Source organism: Micrasema longulum, unplaced genomic scaffold, assembly GCF_059751315.1.
Source record: "Micrasema longulum isolate JH-2025_06_02 unplaced genomic scaffold, ASM5975131v1 h1tg001091l, whole genome shotgun sequence".
In the NCBI taxonomy this organism is placed as follows: domain Eukaryota; kingdom Metazoa; phylum Arthropoda; class Insecta; order Trichoptera; family Brachycentridae; genus Micrasema; species Micrasema longulum.
The window spans coordinates 100,734-113,206 of NW_028278279.1; the positions used below are offsets into that span (position 1 = coordinate 100,734).

The 12,473-nt window shown below is 30.9% G+C and overlaps 1 protein-coding gene across 1 annotated transcript; it reads left to right on the forward strand.

The window, feature by feature from the left end:
- The first annotated feature begins 219 nt into the window (after nucleotides 1-219).
- Wdr92 (dynein axonemal assembly factor 10) lies at nucleotides 220-3,918 on the forward strand. Its single transcript, XM_088233383.1, has 6 exons — nucleotides 220-695; nucleotides 784-911; nucleotides 1,888-2,105; nucleotides 2,282-2,404; nucleotides 2,490-2,602; nucleotides 3,644-3,918. The coding sequence occupies exons 1-6, from the start codon at nucleotides 412-414 to the stop codon at nucleotides 3,849-3,851; spliced, it is 1,074 nt and encodes a 357-aa protein (XP_088089509.1). The 5' UTR covers nucleotides 220-411; the 3' UTR covers nucleotides 3,852-3,918.
- The last annotated feature ends 8,555 nt before the right edge of the window (nucleotides 3,919-12,473 follow it).

Sequence of the window (12,473 nt, forward strand, 5' to 3'; positions counted from 1 at the left end):
CACGGGACCACAACCCGGTTGCATTTTATAAGAGCAATTCATTAAGGAAAATACTTATTAACTTATAAAAACGGGACATGAGGAAAAGGAAAAATAAAGAATAAGAATGTTTTTTTTTACAGTTTTGTATCCCACTAAAACGTACGTCACACTTGTATATATTGAAAACATTTTTTCTATGGTCATTCGTTTTGTCTTTGTCAAAATTTACTATTCGCCATTGACTTTGAGTTGTATTGTCTCTGGACGTTGCCTTAGTAACGAAACAAACCAATGTCAAGATTGTCATTTATTTGTTATTTCCTTTCTAAACACCAGGAACCAGGACCAGAAACAAAAACCCGCCTCGGCAACTGAATTCCTGTTTGATCAATTTATAATCGAATTGTAGTTTAAGAGTACTGCAATGAAATGGATTTTATCGAGAAGCCGCAAATTATAGTACACATTGAAAAGAATTTAAATTATTCTTTATTCGATTGTAAATGGATCCCTTGTTCGGCGAAGTTTGTCGTTCTTGGATCGCAACCAAGAGGTACCGGAACCATCGAAATATATGAAATTACTGCTGGAAATGCAAATCAGTTAAAAGTTATAGATAATTCGAGCGCTTTCAAGTGTGGAACATTCGGTGCCGCAAATATCAAGGATCGGCATCTCGCAACTGGAGATTTCCTAGGAAACTTAGAAATATGGTGTGCAATCATTATTAAGTTTGATATTTTTTCTAACGTATCTCATAATATTGGATATCACTGATTTTTTGGATAATTTGATTTAAAGGAATCTTGAACGATACTCTCCTTTTTATTCTGCAAAAGATCACACGGATGTGATTAATTGTATCGATGGTATCGGAGGAAACGCAAAAAATTGTGGTGCTCCTGAAATAGTCACCGGTAGCCGAGATGGTAATGTATTGGTTTAATAATTATTGCGTAGGTAGCCTGCCCGACTATCTTTAGGACAATGTCGCGATTCATTGTCCAGTTATTCAATTTTTTGTTCCCCAAATGTGTTGTTGAAGCTGGGACCAGACAGTATTGTCCTTTCCTCATATATTACATACATCATCAATGGTCCAATTCATTACTCAGACATGTCCAGAAAAACTAAATTTATTTTAAGTTGTGCAAAAAAAATCTCTATCTGGTGCAGTTCTCTGATGAATGCAAAATGCCACCAAAAAAATTATATAATGGCAAAAAACTTCTACAGTTTTAAATAGTAATATCTGTGTCTTGGGTCTAAAAGGGCCAATGTCAGATTTCTTTTTTGGGGTTGATGTCAATTGAAAATATGTATTTAACAATTTTATATACACACATATGTGATAGATTTTTTTAATTGATAATAGTTTTAAACACCTCAAACAGTTTATTATAACAACACAAAATAGCTGTAAAATCACTCTCCTGTAATGTTGTGATTTACGGCACTGGCCCTTTTGGACCCAAGCCACAGATATTGCTTGGGCCACTTAAAAAATATTACTAATGTCCTTTTAATAAAGCGGACATATTGTCTATGTAGGCAATTCATTAACAAAATCATGCACATTTATGTGATATGTTTATATATCATTATCTCATTATCTCTGAACTCGTAATTTGAAGATGTCCATCGAAATATGAAGTGGACGATGGATATATGTATATTGTCTTTGCTAAATAATTTTATGTTTCTTCGTGTAACTTGTAATTGGCTCAGGCCGTATATATAATAAATAATTAAAAATCCCATTAACTTTTTACTCATTTACTTCGTTATTTATGTTATAAAAATGATTTATTAGTCAAATATTTTGAATGATTTTTTTATTTCTGCAACAAAATGAATACTTGGCGAAGTAACAAGTCTTTTTTATGTTTGTTTTCCCTTATATAGGCACTGTTAAAGTATGGGACCCTAGGCAAAAGGACAAACCCGTTGCTAATATGCAGCCCAGCGCAGGGGAGACCAAGAGAGATTGTTGGACTGTTGGTTTTGGGAATTCGTTTAGCGATGCGGAGAGAATAGTATGTGCCGGGTATGACAACGGTGACATTAAGATGTTTGATTTGAGAACTATGTCTTTAAGATGGGAATGTAATCTGAAAAATGGGGTAATTTTATTGCATATCCTATATACATATGCACATTTTATTATTTCTAGCTTCATTCATTTTAGAAATTGCGTGGTAATTTTAAGTGAAGAATGCGAATATGATTTACATTAGCAAGTTTTATATACAGCTATGTATCATAAGTGTATTAATGTGCCTGTTATATATGTTTTTAGGTTTGTAGTCTTGAGTTTGATAGGAAAGATATTCCAATGAATAAATTGGTAGTAACAACTTTAGAAGGAAAATTCCATACTTTCGATACAAGAACACAACATCCCAAAAAAGGATTTGCTCAGGTCTTTAAAATTTTATTTTTTAATAGACATATTGTACATATACATATTTCCGTTCATTATTCAAAGTGGTTTTTTGTCAATACAGGTGGTGCAAAATGACCAAAAAAATGGAACAATCTGGCTGTGTCGTCACTTACCACAAAATAGAGATATCTTTATGACCTCTTCGGGAACAGGACATATGATATTATGGCAATAGTAAGCTATTTACATATTATTATATAATGCTGCCCAAAACATTAACTATTGTTTTTCAAATCTGGACAGATTATTAGAAAATAAACGAGGAAGCAGTACATAGTCTACTTGCCAATTTTATAAATGGATCTAATGAAATGGAAAGAAATTTGTGAAAAGTGTTACCTAGTTTTTATACTGTTCATTAACAATAACCTTAATAATTCTATTCTAAAACATGGTTTGAATAAGCCTCTCAAATTTTTATTTATAAATCTTATAACTGGCTTAAAAAGTATATATTTTATTTTTAAATTAACACTTAATTTAAGTTTAACAAATTACAACAGAGATGGAGAACATTTAAGAGATGAGATATGGAAGTTTAGGCATTCACAGGACTTAAGATCTGTCATTGGCTGTTTTAAGTGGTCACTCTACACAGTGTGTAACATTCACCATTCTACCTATGTTTGAACATCTATATTCCTTCAATTCTCCCATATTCCTTCAAATCAAAGAGCTGAAACCTATAAAGGTTCTCATCTGCATCGATAATGATTCATCTGTCTGAATTATTTCACCTACTAGGCAACACCTGAAAATATTTTTTAATTTTTTTATACTTCTTGTACCAGTTGTTTTAATGCCTAGACTTCCATATTCTCTTATCTAAAATTTTCTCCATATCTATTGTAATATGTTAATCTTAATAACTCTCTAGGGGGTAAAATCCAGTCCTTGTCTACAAAAATTTAAACAAACTCAAAATATTTTTGATTAGTTTAAGTATTTTTAAAAGGAAATATTACTCTGTATAATTTAATCAAAATTTATTGTATCTGCAATATAACCACTGTACAGATTTTTTTACTACCCATCATTACTTTTTTAATTAATTAAATTAATTTTTCAATAAATAAAATTATTACTGTAATTAGTACTGTATGAGCAGCATATTAAAGTCTGCTTTCTTTTAGTGACTTTTTACTCATTAGAATTATGCAAAGCTTTTAAAGGAAAAAAAAAACTAAAATACGTTTCAATTTTTTATTTATTTAGCAAATACCCGGATCTGCGAAGTAAGGCTGATGGAGGAGGAGGAACAGTCGGAGTAGCAGGAACTGTAGAAGAACTACAGAAAATGTCCATCTCCTCACAGCCCATTAATTCCTTGGACTGGTCTCCAGATAAACAGGGACTTGCCGTGTGTACTTCTTTTGACCAGAACCTGAGAGTTCTCATTACCACTAAGTTAAATCTGTACTAACCATATTGTAATGTGATATAAAAAGCCATTATTTTAAAAGAATTGAAAAAATGTTTATTATTGCAGTTTTTGTAAACTGCCCTTAAATTAAAAAAATATTTATTATTTTTAATTTATATAACACCGTCAAAAGAGAAGTAATTTTGTGTGAATTTTTACCATCGCTGAGTAAATGTAGAAATGTGAAGTAAAAGAGCTGAAACCTTTATTGATGTGAGGGTAAGATTTATCTGGTGAATTATTTCACGACCTAGGCAACAAAAGTCAACAGAGTTGAGAAAATGTGGATGTTTAAACAAAGGCAGAATAGTGAATATTACCAATTAAACCAGCCAAAGACAGGTCATAAGCCCAGTTAACGCCTAGACTTCCACATTCCCTTCTCAAAAATGTTTTCCTTCTCGTTACTCTGAATAAATTTCATGGTATTCTGTTTAATTTTCCATTATAATGCCGAAGTTGAGTATGTGCATGAATGTTATAAATACTATAAAGATTAAAATCAAACAATTGTTTATTGCTTTGCAACAGGTAAGAGAGTAGAATGTTTTCTTTAATTATTTTGCAATCATCCAGTGAAACCTAATCCATGTTGATATTTTATTCAACCATATATGATGGTATACTTGAGTTTTGACAGTTGTAATTGTCAGTTCGTTTAGTATTTAGCTCCAGTAATTTTGCCATATTTGGTGTTTTTGTGATTGTTTCCAAAGTTTTTTTCAATTTTTTAATGGTTGCTGGTAAAGGAGTACTTCCCAGATAAGCCAAATCCATCTTTATTGTATTATTTTGATCTTAATTTAAGTTTTTTAATTTCATTCTACTGAAATTTTCAGTTTCAGTAGTAAATTGCAACAATAACTTTTTGTTTTTTTTTTTCACTTTGTTATACAATTTTATAGTTTTGAATAATTCAATTTTGTGGGAATATGGAGAGATTAAAAACGCGACGTAAGGAACCTCCCGATATCCCCTCTACATCTTCATCAAACACTTCACTATCCTCTTCCCCAATTTTTCCAAATAAAGTAAGAAAACTATGCTAAAATGATTCTGTCAAAAATATTCTAAATCTCCTCAAACGTCTTAAACCCCTCAGTTATCTTCAACATCAAACCAACTTTTGTCTTCAGATTCAGTAGATATTATCATTAACAAATATAGTATATATGAAGTTTTTCCTTAGTCAGCTTTTTCATAAAATGTCTTCGAACTTGGTAAACTCCTGCATTCCCTTAATATTTCCAGTATCATACCTCTTGCGGGAATAAAATCTACTGGCCGAAACTGCATATCTGAACAATTTGTCGGCTTTTTAGCGACAAAAACTTTTATCATAGGCTTTTATAGATGATAATAGTTTGAAAACACGTGGATATAAATTGTTTATTCCATTTCATATGGTCTCTCGCATGGGTCTAGTCAGAGGTATTCTTTTGGAGTGGACTCATGAGGAGATAATTAAAAATGTTGGATTGCCAAATGACACTCACTGGAAAAATTATAAAATCTCGCAGACTATCGAGAAAGGTGACTTCGCCTGTCGATCAAAAATTTTCAAAGGATTTCCACTCAAACAGTCGTTCTAACCTTCCAAGGGCAGATTCTACTAAAGAAAATATTCGCTTTTTATATGGCAATAAATATTGAACAATACATTTACCCAACAATTCTTTGTTTTTCGTGTTGTAGATATGGATACGCCAAGACAATTTGTAGGCCCAAACCTAGATGTTTCAAGTGTGAATTGGAGCATCTGGGAAAGACTTATGAAGTTGAAATTCAAAATGCCATATGTGTCAACTGTTCAGGAAATCATTTAGCCACAAACAGAATCTGTCCAGAATACCTAAGACAAAATATCATCAAAAAGAACATGACTGAGCAAAATATTTCTTATAGTGCAGCTGCTAAATCTACATTTAGCAAAGGAAAATCATACGCTGATGTTGCAAAGGCTCCCTCTTCTTCACAATCCAGCAATACCCAACAACAATTTGTTTGACAAATGTTTCTTCCTAACATTAGTAAAACAACTCTTGATAAATAGTCCTTTTCATTTTTACCATTTCAATTCTCCCGATGGTTATGCTCTTCACACCGGTAATAAAGAGGCCGGTTCTGTAACATCTGATAATTTATCACATCTACTCTCACAATTTATCGAACTTATTACTTCAATTATTCAATAAACAGTCGGCAGTGGACGTCCAATACGTCAGAACCTGATGCCTTGTAAAGTAGGCAAGTGTGGTTAAGGCTCTCAGGAGGCATCCGCAGTATCCGCAGCCAACAGTATCGCCTCCGCTGTCAATCGTCAGATAGTTGTCAGCGGAGTTTGCTGCGTCCATGCTCTTATTACTTCATTCCTCACAAAGACAAACCATCGCACACCCGAGATTCTTCTGAGACACCTATTCTTAAAACTCAGAATTTTGCTGTTTTAGGCCCTAGTGAGGTGCCACGATTTGCATCCGTACAGGAGAATAGGTGTTGTGCAGGCATTATATGGGCGGCATTTGGTTTTCACTGAGTAAATATCCGATTGGATCAGGAGATTTCCAGACAGCCTTCATACTGTTTAAGAAAATTTTGCTGAACAAAGAAGATACATCTATCATTTGTCGAATGAGGATAAGGCATTGCTGTACGAGGACTCACCTTGCGAGAATTGGTGTCTTTGACTCCCCCATTTGCGATTGTCATTTTGAAGAAGAAGATCTCAACCACTTATTCTTTGTTTGCCCCACTAATTTCTCTTCCAACAAATATCCAATTCATAGCGAGCAGGAATCCATCTGTATACTTAAATTTTCAAAAATAACGGAATCGATTTGTAGTGCACGACTGGGGCCTGTTGTTAGATCAGTGACAGCTGTATAAGTATGGGTGGAAGATTGATCATTTTGTGGAGGGATTCTCTTTTTTAGTTTTTAAACGAGAAAGGATAGAACTTTCTCGGAAGAAAGACTAGACTTCTTTCTAGACTTACCTGTTTGCGTTGCTTGCAGACCCGAGGATGGGGCTGGTTGCGTGCTGCAAACCAGTTTGTTTATAAAATAATTCAACATGACATTGGCAAAAGCATCAAATTTAATATGCAACGTCATTTTATTTATTTTTTAAATGTATAATGCTGTTCAGTGAAACCAATATTAGTAACTGATTCAGTGTTTCTAGATGAACACTACAATTTAAAGGTTTTTAATTATTTGAAAACCATGATAATAACTTTATGCAAAATGTAAATATTACATAGTAATATAATATTTACTTTTTTTTTTTTCAAACTGCTCTATAAAAATTATTGCAATATTTAAAAACTGATTTTTTAAAGTTGATTAAATAAATTTAATGTCTCCTATTGAAGCTAATGCTTGGTTTTAGTTCTTCAAGTTATAAATTATTTTTGTGAAAACAGAAATATTTTTATTAGCGGTGTTTACGTATTTTGTAAAAATTTCAATGCATAATGAAACACAGATACATATTTTAAAACTCATTTTATTGTACATTAATTAAATATTTACAATGCTCTAAAAGTGGACAAACCTTACAAACAATGAAATGAAAATCAAATCTGTGTAACACTTAGATACTAATTTAGGATTATTATTAACAGAATAAGATTTGTAATAGAAGAAAATATTATTCATAACAAATATGGCTGCAAATTTTTAAAATCTATCTATTAGAAAACACATTACGTGTAAAAATAAATAAATGTAGGTACAATTATTATTTGGTAATACTTAAATATTCATAAATCCGAATAGTTTTTCGTCAGTGCTGGTTTAATACTGAAGACTTGCGAAAGTTTGATTTTTAAAACATTACATACATTTACAAAAATAAATTATTTATGTACATACAAGAAATTTAGGCAGATGGAAGCAGTGTTTTATTTTAAATCGCTTAATACATATTTCGATAACAATTTGTGCATTAATTTTATATGTAAAATTGTTATTTTCATTTTTTATGGGAAGATTTTTGTATATTAAGCGGAAGGTATATAAATGTAAAGATTTAAATACCTATACATTTTTCTGTATATAAATTTGTATAAACCACTTTAATTACGAGCTATACGATGACCAGTTTGAGGTTCGACCTCATCATTATTCTTGTAGACAAGGGTCAGTGCTAAATAAGCTCCTGACGTCACTGCAGCATGTGTAGCGTGTCATTGTGACAGTAACTAACTTAGAATTGTTGTTTATATAAATTTATAAACAAAAAAGTGGATAATGTCATAACGAAAATACGGTGTATGTGTTGAATTTGGTGAGTTCAATAACAATTTACAATCGGATCAATGGCATGTAATTAAACCAAGTGAAAAATCAACAATATTTTGAGTTTGTCCAAATTTTTGTAGAGGACTGGATTCAGCTCCCCGGGGAGCTGTCAATATTAACACATAACTACAGAGATGAAGACTCTTTAACTTCACAAACATCAACACATGAAAGAATTGAAGGAATATAGATGTTCAAATATGGGCATAATGGTGAATGTTACACAGTGTGTAAAGTGGCCACTTAAACCAGCCATTGACAGGTCATAAGCCCTGTAGATGCCTAGACTTCTGTATTGCCTTCTCTGAAGTGTTCTTCATCTCCGTTGTTATATGTTAACCAGTGAAAAATGTTTTAGATATTGAAAATATTTCAATATACCTACCCAATTCTTTGAAAGAGAGAGTAATTTTTCATTTCTATGTATTTCACTTGTTTTTGATGTTTTGCAAATTTTATATTGACATGGACACAGACATTTATTTTCTCAGATAAATTCACCTATTCCGTTTTTAGAATACAAATTAGTTCATTATTGTAAATTAAATTTTATTAACAATAATTATTCCTACTATCAATATTTGAACCGCCAAATTAAAACTTTTTAAATTTGTAAGTAACATGAAACATTAAGGCCGGGTTGTTTGATAATTAGTAATAGTTAAAAATAAAAGTAATATGTAGTTGTTTTGATAAAATATTCCATTTTTCATACAAAAAGATTTTGTTTTTAAAATTGTTACTATTACTAATGATCAAACATTAGTAACATGAAACTTAAACAATTCGTGTACCTTTATTATTTTGTTTAAAATTACAACCTGTAAGTACATCCATGAAGTTATTTTAAACAACATAAATATATACATAATTGAATGTTTGGAACGTTTGAAACATGGAAAATCATAAAACTAGAACTTCAAATATTGATTTCATTATTACTTTGTTCAAAGTTACGAAGAAAAGGGGGTAATGCACCATTTTATAAAATGTTACGCTTACATTTCTAGTTAGGTCTGTTTTGAATGGATCTTGTGTCATATGATGCATATATTTATAACGATCGAATTATCAATGCAATGTGGGCTCGAAGCGTATTCATTCCATTGCAGCTGTTTCCTTTGATCATCAATATGTTACTGTGACAACCACTTGTTATTGTTTCTCTTTCCGAAGTCTAATATTTTTAAGTAAACCTATTTAAGTCAAATGGATAACCTTAAACGGGTTTTGATTATAACGGCAAGAAATATGTACAAGGAATATATCAATATAATACTGATTAAATAAAACATTCAATAATTATTAGGATGAAACCAATTTTCCAACATCACTGTGTATATAAACTATAGTAAATAGGTACACGAGAACAGTGAATAAGGTATAATAATATATCATCATTCGATTAAAGAAAATTTAAAAACATTCCCTAAGACCAATTTGCGTGACAACTAAACTCTGACAAAAAAATGTGGATGCGTTGAGTATCAAAAGATCATAGCGGGATGCTTTAATAAGCAGTAACACAAGCAAGCATCCTAACTCTCAAAAAATATTTTTAGTGTAATGTGATGAGGAAGTAAAATATATATTATTTTTTTTCAAATTAAAAAAGGATATGATAGGATATTTGGAAAACGTATGGAGGATGAGAAACAAAAATAAAATAAAGTGTGGATTTAGCAACTCAAAAGAGCGCTTATATATTTCAAGTTTTCTTACAAAAAAACATATACAAAAAAGTAAATCTAATTCATCAGTTCAATGTTTCACTAGTAAAACAGTAAGCGTTTGTAGAAATCCAAAACACTCGTCATTTTATAATTATTATATTACACTAGAAAGTGGGTAAACATTTTGCGTTGATTTAAAAACAATAATTGTCGCAAATTTCATAAAATTCTGCAAAAGGAAATATAATCAATTATATTTCCTAAATAAATTTCAATCTAATTAATCCAATTTTATTCAAGTCAACACTGACCCGAAACATTTTCTAAAAAAATGAATACCCCATATTCAATAATCGTAGTTTCTATATTCATTAAGAATATAATTTTGTTTGAATCGACTTCAATTATTACCAGTGGGATTAGATAAGATTTTCGATTTTAGACTATTTCATTTGAATTCTCATTAAAAATAATAATTTTCAAGTTACATTTAATACTTAATAATTAAATAGTGTTTCACAACATACTTGAAATTTAAGTTACATACAATCATTCAGCGGTACTTGCAATGCAATGAAACATTGGAACAAACAAAAAACTTATTGGATTTAGATTTTTAAATAATGTATATTTAATTATTAATTCATTTAGTATAAATCTAGTAGCTAGCATCTTATTTTATTCCAAGGCCACCGCTACTATGCACTTCTGTTTTATTACAATTCATTTTTCTATCAACCTCAAAAATGTACGCAGTAAAAATGTTCAGGGCTTAGAGTAATAATACGCCACCAGGGGTGCTATTCTGAACCACTCATGGCACGAGAAAACAGTTTTTCTCGTGTATTTTGTATGTAAATGCACGATATAATACGGCCACAAGAGCGTTTGGACTATTAGCTGGACCAAAACTATTCAATGATTATCAACTACGAAGTTAGCTACAGTTTACAAGCAATACAACGGGCCGTTATGCACTTGGATTGAGAATTGCAAGCGCAAACCGAAACCAGTCCATTACACGTTTGTTCTTAAACTAAAAACCAAAACAAAAATTTGGAACGCTTTTGTTCTATGTAATATAGAGCTGAAGGGCTTCTCTTTAAGCGAGAGCGAATTATTACTCTAAGGTTCAGGGACTAACAAAGCCTAAGTTTTTAGATAGATCAAACCATTTATTGCTTTGATCAGTTAAATAGATTTGTTGGCCATAAAAGAAAGAACACATTTTCTAAAATGAAAAGGTACACATACGAATCAATAGCTTGCTATACAACTTTTCTTAGAACTATAGTGAAATAAATTGAAAGTAAAAAATCAATGGTGAGTTGTTGAAATTTGTGCAACACAGGGGAAAAGGTTTGTAAAGAAAAATTTTGATCTATTAATGTTAAATGCTATTATTTTTATTTTCAAAGATTAATTGAGTATTGACACACTTTAGTTATATATATCCAAAGAGAAAATCCCTTTGAATAAAACATTGTTTTATTGTTAACTTTTCGAGGCTTTTAAAATTTTCATCTGCGCTCTACGTAACACAATGCAATAAATTATTTATAATTGGCTCGGTCTATCGATAGTTGGAATGAATAAACAGACTGAAATGAATTAGAAACTGGATTTAGGCGACTTCCACAAACTAAAAGCCAAAACTTACTAACACATGACAAGTTTTAGTATAAATTTAAGATGTAGAATATAGTAAACTTTTAGTGCAGTTTCATTTTCGTTTTTTTTCGCTTTTCAAGAAGCCTCCCCACCAATCATTAAAAAAAAATCATAATTATATCTTTAAAAAAATAATACAGTATGTATTTTCATACCTAACAAAGATTATTTTTCAACACATTTTACAACACCCACATATAACAAGACACAAAACAAAAAAATTCGCATTTCAACAATTCTAAAATGTTACATAGAATAAGCATGGTGGTTATGTTTCAATTTAGGTTAAAAAATTAAAATTTTAACAGTGTTTATTTGTTGATCACAAAGAAAACATAATATCTGTGTCTTGGATCTAAAAGGGTCAGTGTCGGGTTTCATTTTTTTTTTTGCCAACATTTTGGAGAGGGTCTATTAAAAAATACACATATTAAAAAAATGTATAAACACATACATATGTGAAAGTGCTTTTTTATTGAAAATAGTTTCAAACACAATTTAGCTGTAAAATTACTCCGCCCTAATTTTGTAAGACACAAGCCATAGATATATCAGCGCCGGATCTAAAGCCCCGCCACTTATTGAAAAGGGTTTGTCAATTAATATGAGCAGATTATTCTCCCCTCTTATGTAAGCAATTGTCTGATTCTTCGGGCCAACTGAACCTATGGTAGGTCTGGCTCTGCCCGCTGTTGTATTTGATGATTTTAAACAAATACACAGTCGGTGAATTAAGAGTTTTAATGTCTCTAAAAATCTTTTGAAATAATATAAATTTGTTTGCAATAATTGATTATATTCTTTCTATATATTACACTAGGTAAGGACGGCAAAGCTAATATTGACCATTTTGATTTTGATATATTTTATTACATTTATATATATGATCAAAGTTAAAAGCTATAGGTACTGTATTCAAATATAAATGCAATGCAAAAGAAATATATCCTTCATTAATGTTAAATGAAAAACAA

What these genes read in the sequence shown, in the direction of transcription:
- Wdr92 (XM_088233383.1), top strand. Translation starts at nt 412, where the DNA reads ATGGATTTTATCGAGAAGCCGCAAATTATAGTACACATTGAAAAGAAT. An exon ending in CCAAAAAAGGATTTGCTCAG is followed by an intron (nt 2,405 to 2,489) that starts GTCTTTAAAATT and finishes TTGTCAATACAG; the next exon opens with GTGGTGCAAAATGACCAAAA. An exon ending in CATATGATATTATGGCAATA is followed by an intron (nt 2,603 to 3,643) that starts GTAAGCTATTTA and finishes TTATTTATTTAG; the next exon opens with CAAATACCCGGATCTGCGAA.